General features: G+C 46.3%; 1 protein-coding gene across 1 annotated transcript in view; it reads right to left on the reverse strand.

Moving 5' to 3' along the window:
- The window catches only part of LOC138283526 (mucin-5B-like), a 466,047-nt gene that overhangs the window by 76,696 nt on the left and 367,398 nt on the right, over positions 1-21,953 (reverse strand). Inside the window, exons 21-23 of the mRNA XM_069221466.1 lie at positions 2,773-2,911; positions 2,557-2,658; positions 1,006-1,182 (exon numbers count right to left, since the gene is read on the reverse strand). Coding sequence (XP_069077567.1) covers positions 1,006-1,182; positions 2,557-2,658; positions 2,773-2,911 — 418 coding nt within the window. The remainder of the gene's footprint in view (positions 1-1,005; positions 1,183-2,556; positions 2,659-2,772; positions 2,912-21,953) is intronic.

Below are 21,953 nucleotides of genomic sequence, written 5' to 3' on the forward strand. Positions count from 1 at the left end.
CTAGTCAGTGATAATATTTGACTTGTGATGCCTTGTGGTCCAGCTCTCTCTTATAAGACTAAAGTCCAGCCTTAGCAGTGACTGCCTTATATATTTTGGTAGACTGAAGGTCTAAAAGGACTAAAAGGACTAATACAATGTGGCAGCCCTAGTCCACAGCACTGAGTAACTCTTCCCTTTAATTTAAAAAGGACTTCTTGCCCCTACAAATTCTGAGGCCTTGCTGAAAGTTACTTAGAAGATCACTTGATTTCAGGTGAGAAGGGACAAGATCAGTGAAGACTGTTTCTACACCTTTTTCACAAGATAACCCTGAGATGGGTCTTTATTTGGACAGTCTTTAATGGTCTGCATGGGTTCTTCAGAACAGTCATAATAATGTATGATGCCAGTGGTGAGACTGGCATTATTAGACTTGTGATAAGAAGTATAAGCCATTGGGAGTGTTCTGAAAGAGACAAGGATAGAGCATAAATAAGATTTAGAGACTGGCTAGAGCTTCAAAAAAAGAAATTTATCTTTCTTAATCAATACCCAATAATGTTTTGTCATGGCGTCCATCTCTACGGTGAGACTGGGAGAAGGCAACAGCCACACCTATTTACATTGACTATCTTCAGGGACTCCTGCAGCACCTACAATGCACCGGGTGACTCCAATAGCGTATATGGCTTTTATGATCTTCCTGAGAGCTCAATAATGTCAATTTTGCAGTGCTACATTACCTGATTTAGAGTTCCATCACCAATATCTAAAGGTGGGCACAGTCAGTTTCATCACTCTATGTTGTATGTCAAATATTCTATTTACATAAAATGTAAAAATGTAAAAAGGAGACTCTCACTGATTATTTGTTACAGATGACAAGCGTACTGTGTACTGTGAAAATACCATTGCAGCTTGGCCATTGCTGCTTTACTAGTTGTCTTTATGTAACCAATGACGTGTGAAGTAACATAACAGGTTGCGATAATCTGAGCAGATAACATGGCTCAAATCACTCACCTTGTAATCACTGGTCAGCTTGATGGTAATTCTGGTTTTCTTGTCCCAAATAAGAATCATCCCAATGCTGACATCAATCACCAAAAAGATGCCACTCTCTCGTACCTTGTATGGCACCTGCTCAATATTACACACAACCTCCTTGTAGTGACTTTCGCTTAAAATCAGGAGGCAGCTCTGACAAAGGAAAGACAGGCATATCAACAGGTTGACTTGTTACACGTATAGACCAACAGCATGGACAATCAGCTTCTCTACTGCTCTTGTAAAACGATGTTGTGTTTCTCTCATAATAGGAATCTTTCTTTTGAGAGATGAAGAATTAAGTCTGTGTCACTAGTCACGGTAAATAAGAACTGCATGGTTTTTATTGGTGATGCCCTGTACAAACGTGGCAAAACATTGTAATTCCTTTGAGCAGTTTACAATAGTTCAAAAATATGCTAACTAAAGTTTTGTGTATTCTTACGACCAAAGACTGGTGGACTACTTATCAGAGCTACTTCTTACGATCATTAATTTTTATGCATACAAGTTCTGGTTGAAAAGTAAAGCCTCCTTCTAACCCTTTCCACTGAGGTTTGTGCAAAGCTCTATTGCGCAAAAGTGTATTAAGGAACCTTACGATATACAATACAATTATACAATAATAGATACAATATCTTAAGAGAATTTAGTTTTCTTTTGAGAATCGTTTCTAGAACGATTTACTTAATACTATAAATACTTATACTTCTAAAACAAGGTTTAAAGTGCTCTATTACACGCAACTAAAACATACTCTCCTTGAATAACATTCTTCCTAATTCCCATTCAGAACTGTCAGTGAGATGTGGCTTATTGTGACTACATATTTACACAATGTGTGCTTTTAAAATTCACATATATCTTACGTGACTTTCTAGAGCATGATTAGTAATATCTTTTACAAACGTTTAACTAGAATCTAGTAATCAGTGTTTTTTCAATATACTCAAGAGATCTTATTTTAAAAAGACACATGTATATTCAGATGTAATAAGATTATCTCATGACAATCTTGAGAACAGAAATCTTAATTGTTGGCAAAAAATATTTTATTTATTTGGGGACCTTGGATATTCTGACATCCTGTATTTCATATAGGTATAAGCTATTTAATATAGTCTGTCTTGATAAGGTTTGCACAATTATGAACGCATCTCTAAAAAAATATGTCTAACAAATCAAATCAAGAAATTAATATGGTGCACGCCACTACGCGCTCAGCATCAGTATGTTAATCTGAATAAGAACTTGGGCTCTCGAAAATTCAAATTATGCTTCAAATAGTACCTAATGTAAGAATTTCTGAATTCTAAGGGTTCGCAAAATAGGGTATACCATCGATTTAGGGTACTTTGTGAGGTTGCTTGATCTAACCAAAATTATCCAAAGACTTCCATTACTACAGTCATAACAAACCTTTCCTAGTCAATATTAAAAAGTACTGTCCCCGAAGTTTTTTTTGTGTCATTATTCGAACTTAACTTCACCAAGCACTTTATCCAAACACATATCGAAGCTACTCACCCCCACAAATATTTTAATGGATTTTGAGCAGGTGGTCCCCGCAGTGCCACACGGAACGTTTTCAGTAACCACTCGAAAGGTTCCAATGGAGTCACAAAAGTCCTGTTTAAATCATTGACACAAGATGTTATTGGCCAAGCACTAAGCACGGACTGTCACCTATATTGATATGAGCACTCATTCAAATAACAAAAATAGAGCCAAGTTTCTAGTTACCTGAGCCAATATGTATTCACAATTTCCATTAAAAACATAGCGTTTGTTGTCAAAAGTAATGTAGTGACCTTCTCCATAAAGAACGCATGTTCCTAGTACTTCTTTTTGTGTGCAGGTCCACTTTCCTCTGTTGCACTGGCTGTATGGGGAGAGCAAATTATGTTTCAAAAATTGGCACACCATGCACCTGTTTGTTTGTTTTTAGGCATTTAAGAGAAGTTCTTACTATTTTAAAGATCTAATTTTGATACATTAGCAAAATCACCAACATTAGATGGAAATGTCAAGATGAACAAGTTACTTACTTTCGGTAATGAATTATCTGGTAGAGACTCTATGTAGCTGCAGATTCCCTTCCTTTGATTTTCCCAGGCATCAGGCTTGATCCGCACACTTCTGATGGGCAATACCCCTTGCTCACGCCGTCGGATGGCTCCATTCGGCTCCACATGGCACTGTTGGTGTCAGATGTGGCATTGCGGCCACCTATATAGAAGCTAACAATGTGTGCGGGTGTCAATCACTTTTACCATAGCTTTCCACGCTGGAAACGCAGAGTCATGATAAGTACTGGCACAAAGTGTGTCATAACTAGGGCCCTGAAGAAAGGATCACCCTAACCCTAGTAACAAACCTGTAGAGCAGGGAGGCGTGGGTGGGTGTAAGGAACCTGCAGCTAAATAGAGTCTCTACCAGATAATGTGTTACCGAAGGTAAGCAACTTGTTCATCTGATAGAAACTTCTAGCTGCAGATACCTTATCTTTGATTAGATACCCAAGCCATATCCTCCTGGCGGCGGGCTGCGGACAATGTTTCACAGTAGAAAGTCCTTCAGGACCGAACAGGCAACATGCCCGTCCCTGTGGACCTGACTCTCTAGGCAGTAGTGTTTGGAAAACGTGTGCAGGGATGCCCTGTTGCCGCCTGGCAGATGTCCAGGACTGGGACATTCATGCTAATGCTGTGGTTGCTGCTTCTTAGCAAGGGCATAGCAGATTTTAATACAGAGAACGACCCAGTGTGAAATGGTCCATTTCTATACTGACCATCCCTTCTTTGCTCCTACATACCCCACAAAGAGTTGGTCATTCACCCGGAACTCTTTTGTGCATCCACTGGAATTTCAGGTCCCACTGCAGAGCCCACATTTGCCAGCTAGCATAGCTAGCATGTTTTACTAGCAGTATGCAGGAGGCCATGAGGCCCAGCACACACAGAGTCATTCAGACCGAAATCCATGACAGAGGCTGAAACATTAGTATCATAGCCTGAATATTCTGGACTCCCTGCTCAGGAGGATAAGTCTGAAACTTCACTGAGTCCAGAACAGCTCCTATGAAAGAGAGCATTTGAGAGGGAGTCAGGTGTGACTTTGGCATGTTTATAGTGAACCCCAGTGAATGCAGGTGGTCTGCCATAGTCAGAAGGTGGAAGACGACAGCTTGAGGCAAACCTGCCTTCAACAGCCAGTCATTGAGGTAGAGGAAGACTGAAACCCTTGACCTGTGCAGATGAGCTGTGACCACTTTCATCACCTTGGTGAACACCCGAGGGGCACTGGTGAGGTCAAATGAAAGTGTTTGTGGCCTACTTTGAACCGCAGGTAATTCCTGTTGGCCAGCAGGATGGGGATATGAAAATATGCATCCTGTAAGTCTAGCACTACCAACCAGTCTTCTAGGTCTAGAGCTGATAAGACTTGAGCCAACATGAGCATCTTGAATTTCTCCTTCGTGAGGAGGAGATTTACGGTCCGTAGGTCTTCAATAGGATGAAGACCCTTGTTCTTTTTGAGTATCAGAAAGTAGCAGGAATAACAACCACTGCCTACTTCTGATATCGGGACATTTTCTATGTTTTTTTTGGTCAGGAGAACAGTAACGTCCTCTTGGAGCAGAGAAAAATGATCCTCTGCCACCTGTTCGAATGTTGGTGGAATGGGAGGTAGAAAGGATTGATAAGGCCAGGCATAGCCCTTCCTAATGATCTGTAGTACCCATGCTTCTGATGTTATAGACTTCTAGTGGAGGAGATGATGATGTATTCTCCCTCCAGTTGGGCAGGAATGGGCCTGCAGATGCAAACTAGGAGGGCTTAGAGGCCACAGCTGCTGGGGGCTGTGTAGTAGATGACTGGCCTCCAGACCCTTTAGGTCTGAAGGCACAGCACCCACGTCCTTGCATACCATGGGTTAGTTGCATAGGGTGGTGCCATGACCCTTCTGTAGCCATCAAAGGGGCAAAAGGCAGACATTGGATGAAGGTTGCCTAGAGGCTCAAGGATGTCCTCAGCCCAATGGTGCCTCAAGGCCACTGCTGACCCAACTGCTCTGCCCTGAGATTCAGTTGTATCTAAGCCACATGTCTTCAGCCAGGTATGGAGCCTAAAGGCCACTGCCGATACAACTGCTCTGCCCTGAGATTCAGTTGTGTCTAAGCCACACTGTATAGTGAACTTAGCTGCATCCCTCCAGTCTTTCACTGCTTGGGAGAGCATGGCCCAGGCCTCCTCCAGGACCTGAGGCAGCACTTGTGCAACTGTGTCCAAAATGGTATGGGAGAAACAGCCCAATAAGCACGAGGTGTTCACTGACCTCAGTGCCAAGCTGGTGGAAGAAAACAACTTTTTTCCAAGATGGGCCAGCCTCTTAGATTCCCAACTGGGGGAGTGGAAGGGAATGTGCCGTAGGATGTGTAGGCTTGGACAACCAAGCTCACAGGGGTGAGATGTTGGCTGAGAAAGCTAGGGTCGTCCGGACCAAGTTGATGGCGGTAGGCAATTGTCTTGTTGACAGGAGCCCCGTGCTAGGCTTGGAACAAGTTCCCAGCAGGACGTCTGTAAGTGCCTCATGGAAGGGCAAAAGGGGTTCAGCTGTAGAAGCCCCAGGCTGAGCACTTCCATCAACATGTTGGTCTTGACAGCCACTGAGGGCAGCTTGAGGTCAAGGAACTCTGCTGCCCTACGGACCACCATTGCATGCCTCCTCCATAGCCACAGAGGGGGAGAGAGCAAGCCAGTATCTGGAGAGGTGTCCAGGCCACTGGCCTTCTCTAGCTCCTCATCCCTGTCCAAAGATCACTGCAACTGGTATTCCAGTTACCCCTCCAACTCTTCTCCTATGCCTGGCTGTGGAAAATAAGGCTCAGGAGATGATCTGGCAGCTGTGGGCGCAGTCAGCACCGGACTCAGCGTCATGCAATGCCATTCCAGCTCTAGATTATCGCATATGAGAATGAGGCCAGCACTGCTGGTAGGTGCCAGCGGCACCAGGAGCATTCGTGTCGTTACCACTGCTGGAGAAGGTCACCTGGGTATGACCAGTGCCGGTCCGGATCCAGACCTGGATCCATGAGACTCCGTCAAAGCCAAGGCTAAAGCCGCCGGCGTGCATCTGGTTGAAGTCTCATCCGAACCTGCAGGGCCCAAAGACAAACCAGAGGGGTTGGCCTGCTCAAATACATGGCACATGGCCTCGCGGAACTTCCTTATCTGAGTGGGTGTCGATCCCGCTCCCGGAAAAGGTGCCCAGTTGAACTGACTAATGGCTCTGAAAAACTGTTCTGGGAATGCTGGTGTTTCCCGTTCGTCTTGTTGGCCAACAGATGAGGTGAAGTTGAAGTCCTCTTCGAATTCTTCTTTTTCTTATACCTTTTTCCCGAGTGTTGCCGACTGCTGGGACACAAGCAGTTTAGGGACCACACCCTCAAAGCCTTCGGCGCCATGGCCTGCCAGCCCAAGCACAACTTGGAGTCATGGTCGTGCTCGAGGCAGCAGAGGCAAAAGAGACGGGGTTCAGTGACCGACATGGAGCGGTGGCAGGTGCCACATGGTTTGAACCCCACCTTCCTCAAGGACATCTCGACACACTTGAGAAAAAAATTGACAAAAAGTCAAAAAAGGTCTGTCGAAAAGCAACAGAGGGGTGGCTCTCTCCGGATCTGTGCTAACTGGCCCAGAAAGAAAATAACTGACACCTGTGTGCCTGGGTGGTGCATATATAGGTGGCCGCTACATCACATCCAGAGACAACAACGTCAACGACACGTAGAGCCGAAAGGAGCTACCCGACAGCACGTGCAAGGGGTATTGCTCAGCAAACATTTCAAGATCCAGTCTGACACCTGGAAAAATTCAAGGTAAGAAATCTGCAGCTAGAAGTCTTTATCAGATAGTTGTGTTTATTGTGATGATCTGTAAGTGTAAAACAAAAATATTATTCACTCTTTGAGTAGGAGAAAGTATATTTGTGGAGAATTTTATGTTTATATTGGCTTGGTTTGTTGAATAAACAATGTTGTTTCCGATGCAACATTCTGAGTTGCTTTTACTAATAAACATTAATTTAACTGAAATTGATTGTCTTGATTATTGCTTTTAACCCCTTTGCTGTCAGGCCTTTTCCCTTCAAGTGCCAGGCCTTTTTTTGGCCATTTGAGGCAGTTTGTGCTTAGGCCCTCATAACTTTTTGTCCACCTAAGCTACCTACACCAAATTTGAGTCCTTTTTTTTCCAACATCCTAGGGATTCTAGAGGTACCCAGAGTTTTGGGTTCCCCTGGAGGAGACCAAGAAACTAGCCAAAATACAGCGAATATGTTGTTTTTTTCAATAAAATGGGGAAAAAGACCTGCTGAAGAAGGCTTGTAGTTTTTTCCCTGAAAATGGCATCAACAAAGGGTTTGTGGTACTAAAATCACCATCTTCCCAGCTTTCAGGAACAGACAGACTTGAATCAGAAAACTACATTTTTCAACACAATTTTGGCATTTTACTGTGACATAACCCATTTTTATTTTTTTGTGCTTTTAGTCTCCTTCCAGTTAGTGACAGAAATGGATGTGAACCCATACTGGATCCCGGAAAGCTAAACATTTCTGAAAAATAGACACAATTCTGAATTAACCAAGGGGGTCACTCGTGTAGATCCTACAAGGTTTTCCTACAGAAAATAACAGCTGAAATACCTCAAAATTTGGCCAAAAATACATTTTTCCTCACATTTCGGTGACAGAAACATCTGGAATCTGAGAGGAGCCACAAATTTCCTTCCACCCGGTGTTCCCCCCAAGTCCCCCAATAAAAATGGTACCTCAATTGTGTGGGTAGGCCTAGTGCCTGTGACAGAAAATCCCTCAAAACACAACATGGATTCATCACATTTTCACAAAGAAAACAGACCTGTTTTTTACAAAGTGTCAGCCTGTCGATTTTGGCCTCTAGCTCAGCCGGCACCTAGGGAAACCTACCAAACCTGTGCATTTTTTAAAACTACTCACCTAGGGGAATCCAGGATGGGATGACTTGTGGGGCTCTCACTGGGTTCTGTTACCCAGAATCCTATGCAAATCTCAAAATGTGGCTAAAAAAACACTTTTTCCTCACATTTTGGTGACAGAACGTTCTGGAAACTGAGAGGAGCCACAAATTTCCTTCCACCCAGCATTCCCCCAAGTCTCCCAGTAAAAATGGTACCTCACTTGTGTGGGTACAACTAGTGCCAGCAAAAGGAAATGCCCCAGAACACTATGTGGACACATCAAAACATCAAAATTATAAAATACTAAACTACCTGTTTTTGTGGGGGGGGCTGCGTTTTTGGTCCAGGGCTCAGCAGCCATATAGGGAAACCTACCAAACCCAAACATTTCTGAAAACTAGACACCCAAGCAAATCCAGGGAAGTGTGACTTGAGTGGACCCCCCAATGTTTTCTTACCCAGAATCCTCAGCTAACCTCACGTTTAGCTACAAAATCCAATTTTTCCCACATTTCTGTGTGGGATCACTGCACTGGGAGAAACTTCCTAGCACCTAGCATTCCCCTCAGTCTCCCAGTAAAAACTATACCTCACTTGTGTAGGTGGGCCAAGTGCCTGTGACAGGGAAGAGCCAGAAACATGTTGAAATTGACAGGGAACCAAAGCGTGTCCAAAAGAGCAGTGCCAAGTGGAACAGAATTTTTATCAGTATAGATGAGACAATGCTGGGTGGTAGGAAATTTGTGGATTCCAGTGAATTCCGGAAGGTTCCATCACAAAAATGTGGGGACAAATGTGTGATTTCCAGCAAAGTTGGAGGTTTGCAGGGCATTGTGGGTAAGAAAATGGTGCTGGGTGCATGTGAAGCACTCCAACCTGGAATCGCCCAGAGGTATAGTTTTCAGATGTGTCTATGTCTTCTGGATTTTTCTACATGGCAGCGTCCTAAAGTCCAAAACGTGCAGCCCCTACCATTCCAAGTGGGACGATTTTGAGAGTTAGCCAAGCTCTCATGACCCAAATGTAAAACCAAGACCCAAAATAATCAAATGTCCTCTTGCTTTCCATGGGATTCGATGTTTTAGAGGTTTAGGGGGGAGAGCTGAAAGACTGTTACCCCCTTCAGTTGGAGTGGGGACATAACCAGGCCCATACTGGTTGGTAGCCACCACCCCACTATTTTCTTTTTAATTTATTTCCTGTCATCTAGTAGACTTTATGCCCCTCCGGGGTGTGGATTGCAGGTAATTGCCCCATCTGCCCACTAGTGGGCAGAACAACTAGGCCCCATTTATTTGGGGTGAGGGTATGGCCATACTCCCACCCTCTTATTTTGAAAAAAAATCTTCCCTGGTCTCTAGTGGGCAGATATGGCCAACAATAATGTGCCCCCATGGGGAGCGACCCTTGCCCAAGGGGTTGCCCCCCAAAAGCAAAGCACACACATACATACACACACACACACACCAATCCCTGGTGCCTAAGTGGTTTCTGCCCCCCCGGCCCAATAGAAATAGGCCAATCTGCCTCCAAGGAGGGCAGTAATGGCCGAAAATAACTTTGCTCCCCAGGGGAACGACCCTTGTCTAAGGGGTCGCTTCCCTCGCGTGAAATTGACACAAAGAAGTAAAAATCCCTGCTATCTAGTGCTTTCTGCCCCCCTTAGGGGCAGATTGGCCTAATACAAATAGGCTGATATGCCCACAGGAGGGACAAAAATGGCCTATATACAATTTGTCCCCCAGGGGAGTGACCCTTGCCTAAGAGATTGCTCCCCATACATAAAAAAAAATAAAGTAAACAAAAAAAACATCCTTGGTGTCTAGCCTAATTAGAATAGGCTGATCTGCCACCGGGGGTGGGCAGAAAAGACCTAAATCTATGTTTCCCCCCTGGGAAGCTATTCCTCTTTCATCCCTGACGGGGGTGTGGGCCAGGTGCAGGAAGAGCTGGGCTCATCCTTGGCACACTGCAACCGTGGCCGAGGGCGAGCCCAGCTCATCCAAGACACCCAACCAGTTAAAATATAATCATTTTAAAGAGTGGTGTATATGCTTGGTTTAGCTGCTTCAATCCCTGAAAAAGAGATGAGGGCCAATAATAAAAACTAGGAGGCACACTTTATGATAATGGGCGCATAGTAAAACTGGTAGTTCAGCCCTAGTAAGCCCTATTCTCTAAGGTAAATATAGGAGTTGAAATTACCACACAGGTTTAACTATGTCTCATCTACGTGCAAATCTCAGGCTAAATGCAATTCACCAGCATAAACAAGATACGTATGCCTGATAGTAGCAGTATGTGACTGTGAGAAAGTGGATTATTAGTTGGGGTGGTTTGTAGTCCACTACAAGTAATAAGGTTACCAACTTGTTGGGCCACACAAGATTTTCAATAATATAAACCTGAGCGCAACTCCTGGGAGCTATGGTACAGAGCAGACAGGCTTAATTTAAAGGAAATGTGGAAAGTAGAAGTATGAAAACCAATAAAGAAAGTAAAAAACAATCCCACTCCAATTTATAAAAATAGAAACAAAATATAATAAGCAAAATGACAGCAAAACAATAAAACCTCAAACTGCATCAAGGGGAACTGGCGAAACAATATTTTAAAGAACTGAATGAAGAAAGCACTGCAAAAGTACAAAGCACCAATGATAGTCAATTGTCACTGTAGCCCAGGACCTGATCTCAGGCTGACCATGATGGAGCTTGAGTTGGATACAATAAGTTGATCGGCTCACTATGACCTGGAAGTAGGGAAGTCCAAAAACAGTTTTTAGATCCCAAACTGAAAAGGTACTTTGATGCCATGGAACTGCTGGTCATGTATGTTTTACCTCTGGAGTAAAAGTTTTCTAAAAAACTTCCCAGACTTTTTGATGCCCAAACAGCTGCAGGACTACACTTCAAAGGCCCTCAGGACCTCAAGGGGAATAATTAGAGGTACTGAGGGTGTGATACAGAGGGGAAGAAAAAAGACCAGCCTACATCCACTTGCCACTGGTCAGATGGGATTCTTCACAGGATTGTCCTCTTCAGCTTTGCTATTATCCTGGAGACAAGCTGAGGATCAGCTGTATGATCCTTAAATATCTTTCTGTCCTTGGATTTCAGGTGAAAGGGAATCCTTTCTCTTTATATCCTTCTCACAGGTCACAGATGCCAAGTGCAGCAGATTCAGTCACTGGTATTCTTTCACAACTCCAGATGTCTTCTGATGGTGTGCCTTTGTGTGCCACACTTATACTTGACACAAAGTACTGGGTGGGGTGCCTCAGAGGGACTACCTAACAAATAGGGTAAGATCTTACCAGGGAAACCACATCCAAATGTGTGTTTGTAAACATTGGAGGAAAAATTACATGTAAAGGAATTTTTAGCAGCATAAAATACTCCATCTGAAATGTTCTCAATGCGTCAGAGCTCTAAGCTTGCAAATTAAATTAAAAAAGAGTTGGCTAAATAGGTCCTTGTATGTTTAAATGGTCAGTTTGAGAGCAATACACTTGCAAGACCAATATTATAGGCAATCAAAGATGCCCAATAGATTACATCTCTGTCCAAGGTTGGTACTTTGCTGTAATTGACGATTTTCAAATGTTAAATGCAATTGATAGGGACCATTTCCCAATAAGGGCAACCTTCATTCTATCAATGTCTTAGAGAGAAAGTTTTTGCCTCTAGATCTTGAATTTCCCAAAAGCCCATAACACATATAATGATGATCATTTATTATTATTACCCAAAATACAAAAATGTGGAGTTAGGCTTGCACAACACTTAATTGGTGGTGACTGAAGGCAATGAGAGTCTAATGAATTGTGTGGTTTAGTGTTAGAAACTGAACTGGCAAAAGAAAAATAGACAGAATAGCAGTACTGGTCACCAGACCATAAAAAAGGTGAAGTGCTTCAGCTCAATTTCTCTAGACTTGAAAAGGTGGTAGAGAAGGATGAAACAACTAGAAAGGGTAAATAGTAATGGAAGTCCATATAAATAAGGTAAGAATCAAGAAGAATAAAGCCCAATATTACAAGACTAAGTAGAAGGAAATGACATCTCTAATTATTTCAAATAATATTCCAAACTTTTGGCATCTCGTTTGTTTAGGATCAATTGGGAAATCATGCATGTTGTAATGTATGATAACAGAAGACTGTTGGATGGTTTATTGCTATAAACGTATTTCAATATCAGGATGATTTCTCTGAAGGAGTATACCAGCCTGATGACAACATTTTCTCCGTTTATATTATTAACTCACATAAAAAATGCAAATTATTCACTGAAACCTACAAGAGCTGCATAGCTAGATGACCTACCGGCAAATGTAATTACATTTAACATTAAATGGCGGGCAATAGTTTCTATCAGGTGTCCGATATGGTTACCATTACAGGAAGTTATAACTACTATATGCAGATGATCTAAACATAATAAATAAAATACCATTTGGGCCAGAAGGGAAACTAGTGATTTTAACAATTACTGACAAATAAATGAAAAATAAAACAAATTAATGATTATTGTGGATAATAACAAAGTTGGAGCATTCAGTAGAAAACAATATGGATATGTCCGGTCTGTTGGACAAACAAAGGTTACAGAAGTAATAAACTACGAGTATTTGGGGATGATGTTTAATAAAACAATAACATGGACATTTAAATGCAAGGATAATCTCATCTATAGGAAGATAAAAGAAGTTGTAAAGGAATTATGGTGGATCAACACTTCATGCTTCCTCAGCTTTAATGTGAGGTGGAGACACTAGGAATGAGTGGACACCAAGACAAGGAAAAAGCAGAAAGACACTATTTAAATAATACGTTATCATTTCCAAATTATTCTAGGGTACAAGTGGTCGGACTAGAAACAAACATGCAGTCATGGTTGTTCCAAATCTTGCAAATTCAGAATAAATTGCTAACCTGTGACCAGCCTATAGTGGTTTGCTTTTGGAAAGATAAAATAATTACCAGTCAATTAGGTTTGGCTAAAGACTTAAGGAAAACATTGAATTCGTTCATAAACCATTCCATGATTAAGAGCTTCAAATATATTGTGCAATAGAATTAGCTAAAAAGAAACTGATGCACTAGGGGTGGATGATTTGAGAGGGAGAGATTTTGGCCCTCATTATGACCTTGGTGGTCTTTTCTGAAGACCGCTGTGGTGGTGGCCGCCAAAAGACTACTATGGAGACAGAAAACTGGCTGTCTCATGATGACCCAGAAACACAAAAGCACCAGAAAACAGACACAATACAGACCCTGCCAGGCCGAATGAGGGCAGAATAGAGGAGGTCCCACCACCCTCACCACGCCAACAAAAATAAGCCCTCCTAATTAAGACCCACAAATCACCACCACACTCCTTCAACGGAGGACATCCATTGACGGTGCGGACCACCACGTTCGAAAATTCACATCCACTAGATCAGAACACCACATTGTCCAATTTGAAAAATCCACACCTGAAATACACACACACCACACACATCCACAAACACCACTATAAAACACAACCCACAATCCTTTGCACGTACAAAATAGCAACCCACATATTGGGAGCCATTACTATATGATGTCCCTCACACACATTCCTCAGACACTGTAACATCACCCATGCAGAACACATCACACAGCACACTTCCACACGCAACACTGACATCAACACTGCACTCCACCACCACATCACATAACCGACATTGCACCACACACCCTGCACCCTCACCAAAACCCCACCCTCTGCCATACACACTACCTTCACCCACTACACAATCACCAAGTCCCCACAAAAACACCCATGTTTCTCTGATGATGAGTTGAAGACAATGGTATACGAAATTGTGAGTGTAGAGCCACAGCTGTTTGGTGCACAGGTACAGCAGACATCCAGTGCCAGGAAAATTGAGTTATGGTGGAGGATCATTGAAAAGGTCAACTGAGTGGGAAACTGTCCACCATATGGGATGACATTAGGAAGAGGTGGAACGACCTACGGGGGAAGGTGCATTCCATGGCATGATGACACCAAATTGCCATCCTGAAGCCTGGCGGTGGACCCTCACCTCCTCTCCTGGAGTTCACGTTATTGGAGGCGCAAGGTCTTGGCTATACTGTAACCAGAGGGCCTCACTGGAATCCCTGGCTGACTGGAAACTGGTAAGTCATCCTTACTTTCCTACCAGCATGTACACCTGTATTGCATGCATCCCCCTCGCCTTAACCCCCATCACAGCACCCAATGCCAAACTCATACTCACACCCTTAACTACCCAAACCCATTACCCCTGCGTGCCTAAACCACTAACACAACACTTTCACAACGTCTCCATTCACATCTTACAAATGCATGGGCAGCATGAAGCACTAATAATCCCACAATGCACCACCCGACAATAACATATGTACCAAAAATCACCACTGTACCCTTCCCATAGGAATACCCACCAAATCCCATAGCAAACACGAACGTAACAGGTGGCAAAAGCTAACCAGGAATGGACATGGCATCAGGTATGAAAAACAGAACTACATAGTTAACACATATGCCCAATAAAGCGACATAATGAAGCATGACAGCAAGAAGCGATATGACACATGCAGCTGCTGCTGCCATAACTTGGGACCAAGCACCCTGCACCAATTCCCTACTTAGGCTATCTGAATAAGTGAGCCAAATATTAACAACCATATTGTTGCCCACAGGTACCCCAGCTACTTGTAGCCAACAGCAGGTGCCACATCAAGCCACTCCTCCACTAGAAGAAGGCCCCAGTGATGACAGCAACTCTGGATGTCTAGATCTGGAAGACCTCCCTGGCCTTTCTGGCACCTCTGGTCAGTCTCACCCCTCAAGCCTCACACGGCTTACCACACAGCCTCCCACATCCAATGCCACAACTGTGCCCCAACATCACCATGCCTCTGTCCCCAGGACACATTAAACACCAGTGTACCCACCTGTACATGGACCTGAGACAATAGCTTCCGGCCAAGACAATGACGGTCCTAGTTTAAGTGGGAGTGGGCACACAGCTCAGGGGACACAGGCACAGGGGGCCATGACCTGTAGGAGGGCATCTGTGGGCCCAGGGTTGGGGCAAGCCAGGGAACTGACTGGCCGGAAGGCACTGTCACAAGTCCTGGGAGCATACCAGCAATCCCAAGACAGGATGAGCCAGTAACTCATCACCTTGCAGGAGAACCAGAGCCTGCAGAGGGAACACCACCAGGCGGTCATGCAGCAGTTGCAGACCCACAATGCCACCATGGCCTTCATTGCAGGGGTGCTCAAAGACATTGCTACCATTATGTATGTGTCCTCCATTCACCAGCAGGACCCTCCCACTAGCCAATCTCCTGCCCAGCCCTTTACGTCTGCTGCAGATAGTGGACTGGGGGCCCTGCCAGAGGACTCACAGACCACCAGCTCCCCTCCCTCTGTAGCTGAGGAACCCCCAAGAAAACATTCCCTGAGAGCCAAACATCCTACAGACACTGTAGCCAAGACCAAACCCAATGCCAGGAAGTGAGCCTCTCCTAATATGTGTCCCTTGTGTACCACAGAGACACCTTGTTGACTTTGGACTGCCATTGCTCCATTTTCTTATGGACCCATAGATGCTGGACCAGTGTCACCAGCTGCTTAGAACTCCCCACTGATAATTTCATATACCATAACCCCACTCCCTTGGACTATCCCTCCCATATTGTTACACAAATAAACATGCTTAAAGACAGCTACTGTGTATGTGAAGTTTTACTATCAGTATACAATGTGCGAATTACAGATATACCAGTGTGTAACTCAGTAACAATCAGATGTCATCCAATGTACAGCCAGCTTTGGGTCCAGCTTCCCAATAGATATGCTTGCCACCTGTCACCATCCTCCAATCTGTGTCAATCCATGATGTTGGTACACCAAGGGGAAACAGCAGTGGTCACTCTGAACTGTGAAAGAAAGGGTATATATTCAGTCCAACATTACCTCCAAGTCAATCAATGTACTGCACTATTAGCAAAAGAAAGCCTGGCTCTAAATGTCACTGATGATATGAAAAAAACTACAGTGGTGATACAAAATCCCTGCAAGGCCCATAAACATTGCACCAATGACACTGCTTTGTCAAGTAGTCAGAATGTTACATCCACCTGTATTGCAACCACTGCAGGGGAAACTGTTAGAGGGACAAACATCCCAGTGGGGATGTGGCAGGACTACTGTACACAGATTGCATCACCAATAACAAGGGATTGTACATTAGGAAGAGAGTATACATTGTGATGTGGCCATGTACATCAGATAGTTTTTCAACTCTAACATAGCAGATGCATGAGAACTTTGAGCCATTGTGTCAGACCTGTTTCTACAGTAATCACTGATGTCACTAAAGTGGTATACAACTGTTCCTATCAATGAAGTATGCAGTACAGCTGACACACAGCAAATAGTGAAACAATGTGGGTGTTAATGAGTAAGAACCTACCTTACTGTAATTGGAAGTACTGGTGTATGACATGTGTCCTGGTGTCCACATCATTCTCATCCCCATCTTCATCACTGTCCTGCATTCCCTCTGCTGTCACTGGTGCATAAGCCCTCTCCTCCTCATCCACTGATGGCGCATGCCTTCTGAGTGCCACATTGTGCAGCATGCAGCAGGCCAATACAATCTTGCACACCTTCTCAAGGGAATAGAGCAGGGAGCCTCCAGACGTGCAGGCACCAACACCTGGCATTTAGAAGGCTAAATGTCCTCTCTATGATCCTGCTAGTCCTTTCATGTGCTTTATTATACCAATGGTCTGCCTCTGTCCTTGGATTCCTCACTGTGTCAACACCTAGGAGAGGTTGGGTAGCCAGAGTCAACTGAAAAGAAGGGCATTCATTCATTACAACTGTGCAGAACTACAGACAGAAAGTGATAAAATAGATGATGTAAGAGACACAGACGGGGTCATTCCAACCTTGGCGGTAAAAGGCGCTTACTGCCGTGCAGAAGACCGCCGCGGCCGCGGTAAACCGCCACGGTCATTCTGACCCACAACAGGCAAACCGCTAAAATACAGACATCCACAAAAGTCCGCCACACCAAAGGTCAGCGAGAAACTGGCGATGACCAAACCTCCACCGTCACGCCAACAGAAATACGCCCATGCCATCACGACCCACGAATCCTCGTGGCGGTCTTTCAACCGCGGTATTCTATTGGCGGTACACACCACCGCGCTCAAAATACACACACTTCTACAAAACACAGCCACATTGGACAATTACAAATACACACACCTGAAACACATACACACACCACTCCCACACACACAATACTAAATAAAACACACACCCACATCACCCTCAAACCTCGCCAACAGAATCGTGAACACGCACAGAGAAAAGACATTGAGCACCCAGACGCGCATTTTACTGTCACCCAGCAATATTAGCATGCACTTCTCACAACACAACAATACACATCACCACACTTAGCACCACACAATCCACCCCACACATCACCCACACCACCCCATGGCACCGCAAAGACACCCCAGGTTTTCTGGCGATGAACTCAGGGTCATGGTGGAGGAAATAGTACGGGTGGAGCCACAGCTCTTCAGGACACAGGTGCAGCACACCACCATTGCCAGGAAGATGGAGCTATGGAGCAGAATAGTCGACAGGGTCAACGCTGTGGGACAGCACCCAAGAAATAGGGACGACATCAGGAAACGGTGGAACGACCTACGGGGGAAGGTGCGTTCAATGGTATCCAGGCACAACATCGCGGTGCAGCGGACTGGCGGCAGACCCCCACCTCCTCCCCCAGAATTTACAACATGGGAGGAGCAGGTCTTGGCGATCCTGCATCCTGAGGGCCTCGCAGGTGTATCTGGAGGAATGGATTCTGGTAAGTCAAAATTTCACTACTTCATCCCCCTCACCCCACCTGTATGCCAACTCATACCCCCACCCTCACCCTCACCCCATCACACCTACTCCCTGCAAATGTCTCACCATCACAACCCACCCATCCCAACACCAAACCCTGCATGCGACCACAAACCATGGACACCCATCACCAAAGCATGCCCACTGCACATACCCATACACCCCCCCAAACCATCGTCACTAAAGCCCCCACACGGGAATGTCAGCACTGGGGTACACGGGCACCCACCCATTGCACGCTATGGCACACACAGATGCAATAACCATACTTTTATACCCCTGCAGGACCCGAGCGCCACTTCACCGCTCAGGAGGGTCCACAAATGTCCACTCCACCCCCAGAAGAGGCCCACAGGTGATGACAGCAACTCTGTCGACCTGGATCTAGATGACCAGCCCGGCCCATCGGGGACCTCGGGACAGTCGGTTCCCCTCACCCAGTCACAGGCCTCCACAGACCTTCCCCTCTGGAAACACCAGCACAGCACCCACCCAGCGGGCCCATACCTCTGTCCCCAGGACACGTCAATCAGCGGTGTGTCCACCACTACAGGACACTCAGGCTAACCCACCACCCCAACAACAACAGGGACCTGGGGGCAGTGGTAGTGGGCACACGGTCGAGGGGACGGAGGCACAGGGAAACAGGGGAACTGGGAGGGCTGCTGTGCGACAGGGGGCGGACAGGCCAAGGGAACCCACTCTCCACGAGGCCCTCTCCTCCATCATGGGAGCATAACACCACTCCCAGGAGACGATGGCAACGGTACTGGCTAGGTTTCAGGAGATCCAGCTCCTGCAGGAGCAACAGTATATGGGATTCAGGGAGGAACTACAAAACATCAGTTCCGCCCTGGCCACCATCGTAGGGGCTCTGAATCAGGTAGTCACCACATTGCGGGACACTGTGGCACCACAAAGGGCCCCTCACACTAGCATGGACCAAGAACTGCCTACTACCTCTGCCGGCGCTAGTGGACAGGAGGCCCCGCCACAGGACCAACAGGCCACCCCCTGCAGAAGGAGAACCACCCCGCAAGCGGTCCCTGAGATCCAGGAAGAAGACAGAGTAAGATGCCAAGACCCCCGCCAGGAAAGGATACCTCCCTGATTGTCATCCCACTGTCCCACATTGTCACCCTGTCCACCCTTAAACTGCCCCTGCTCCACTTTCCCAAGGCATTTGGACAATGCACCTGTGATACTAATACTCTGGACTCTGCCATGGACATTCCTCCACCATCACCCCTCATCAATTTGCAACCACCCACCAATATAGAGCACTGTAATAAACACAGTTATTGCACAAAACAATCAGGAGTCTGGCTGTGATTTGGAACAAATGTATTAGACATGACCGTGCCAAAATGCTGATTTACATTGTGATGACAACATACCAATGTCACACAGCTGTAGTCCATGGGGAAACAAAGCAGATGTCACGCAGTGGGGCCCACAGCTCTGAAATCGGAAGGGAAAGTCACAACTCAGTTACCATACGCTGGGGGAAAAGGTCAGACAGTAGAGAGGGAGTAGTCTTTGAGTATATGTAATATGCCGGTGGGGATCCTTACCTGTGTGTCATTGAAAATACTGCTGTATTACTGTGTTCCTGTTGTCTATGTCGTCCTCTTCGGCTTCCTCGTCTTCACTCTCCACAGGCTCCACAGCTGCTACAACACCACCATCTGGACCATCCTCCTGCAGAAAAGGCACCTGGCGTCGCAAAGCCAGGTTGTGAAGCATACAGCAGGCCACGATGATCTGGCACACCTTCTTTGGTGAGTACAATAGGGATCCACCTGTCATATGGAGGCACCTGAACCTGGCCTTCAGGAGGCCGAAGGTTCGCTCGATCACCCTCCTAGTCCGCCCATGTGCCTCATTGTACATTCCTCTGCCCTTGTCCTGGGATTCCTCACTGGGGTCAGTAGCCATGACAGGTTGGGGTAACCAGAGTCCCCTAATAGCCACACCCGGTGCCTCTGGAGTTGACCCATCATGTAAGGGATGCTGCTATTCCGCAGGATGTAGGCGTCATGCACTGAGCCAGGGAACTTGGCATTCACATGGGAGATGTACTGGTCAGCCAAACACACCATCTGTACATTCATGGAATGATAACTCTTCCTGTTCCTGTACACCTGTTCACTCCTGCTGGGGGGGACCAAAGCAACATGTGTCCCATCAATGGCACCTATGATGTTGGGGATATGTCCAAGGGCATAGAAATCACCCTTCACTGTAGCAAAATCCTCCACCTCAGGGAAAACGATGTAGCTGCGCATGTGTTTCAGCAGGGCAGACAACACTCTGGACAACACCTTGGAAAACTTAGGCTGGGACATCCATGATGATATGGCCACTGTTGTTTGAAATGACCCACTTGCTAAGAAATGGAGTACTGACAGAACCTGCACTAGAGGGGGGATCCCTGTGGGTTGGCGGATTGGTGACAACCTTTCTACCTCCAGCTGGGCACACATTTTATGAATAGTGGCTCGGTCAAGCCTGTATGTCAGTATGACATGTCTTTCCTCCATTGTCGACAGGTCCACCCGCGGTCTGTACATGGGAAGATTTCTCCATCTCCTCGCATGTCCCAGCTGACGGTGCCTATGAAGGACAACAGCGAGCACAGAGTCAATCAACCCACAGGTACGTTCCCACAGCTTGCACATAACACGATTCCCAATGCATTGAATGGCTTGTATGAGTGTCGATGCAAGGCCTAGGTATGTGTGACGCAGTAGAAAGTAAGCCATGTGGGCCCTTGAAATGGCGGCTGCCTGACCTGTGAAGTGCGACAATGGGATGTGAGGTCAATGCGCTGGAGTGGCACACCGTGGCGGTCGAAGACCGCGGCGCAAAGCAGCATTGGTTAACATAGAACCCTATGGGTCTCAGGAGCCAATGACGATGTGCGCCGGCGGTCGCGGTACGCACCGCCGCGGGCGTGACCGCCATTTTCTATCTGCTTAATCACTCGATACCTGATCTTCCACAGGAGAGGACCTACACTGCAAGTGCTGCTGTGACCTCGGTCTGGAAGAGACAATGGCTCATGCGACTGGGGAAAGGGCCCCTGCCTTCACTGCTCAGGAATTGGAGAAACTTGTGGATGGGGTCCTCCCCCAGTATGCGCTACTCTACGGTCCTCCAGACCAACAGGTAAGTACACTGGGACCATGCTTTGTTGGCAATGGCTGTGTTGAGTGGGGTGGATGAAAGATGGTGGGGAGGGGAGCGATTGAGGCATGCATCAAACGACAGATGAGAGCATGTGCCACATGGCAAGGGTGGGGATGGGGGGCCACTCACATCGAGCATGCAGAAGGTGATGAATATTTTTCTCTCCCTGTACATGTCACATAGGTCAGCGCCCACCAGAAAATCGATATTTGGCGTGCCATCGCCAAGGACGTCCGGACCCTGGGGGTCCACCACAGATGGGGCACCCACTGCCAGAAGAGATGGGAGGACATCCAACGCTGGAGCAGGAAGACGGTGGAGGCTCAGCTGGGGATGGCCTCCCAACGTGGGAGGGATGCCAGTCGGACTTTGACCCCCCTGATGTCCCGGATCCTGGCGGTGGCCTACCCCGATGGGGTTTTGGATGGGCGCATGAGGACATCACAGCAGACACAAGGGGGTGAGTACACTCCAATCCTGGTGACTTTGCGCGCAGTGGAGGTGTCTGGGTCGGGGAGGAGGGCTGTGGGTATCCCTAGGCCAGGGCGATTTCTGTAGGCTAGGCCCCTCCGTAAGGCATGGCCCTGTGCTCCCACCCCCCACCTCTGTAAGGTGCCAAGTACAGCTATTTATTGCCCTGTGTCATCTATGTGTGCAGATGTCCCCCATAGGCTTGTAGGCCATGTCCCACGGATTGCGTAGTCGACTTCAAGTGCGCGGCGTAGTGCAGGGGGCTTCTGTGTCTGTCCTGTCCACCAACGGTGTCGCC

This window comes from Pleurodeles waltl, chromosome 3_1 (assembly GCF_031143425.1).
Source record: "Pleurodeles waltl isolate 20211129_DDA chromosome 3_1, aPleWal1.hap1.20221129, whole genome shotgun sequence".
NCBI lineage: Eukaryota > Metazoa > Chordata > Amphibia > Caudata > Salamandridae > Pleurodeles > Pleurodeles waltl.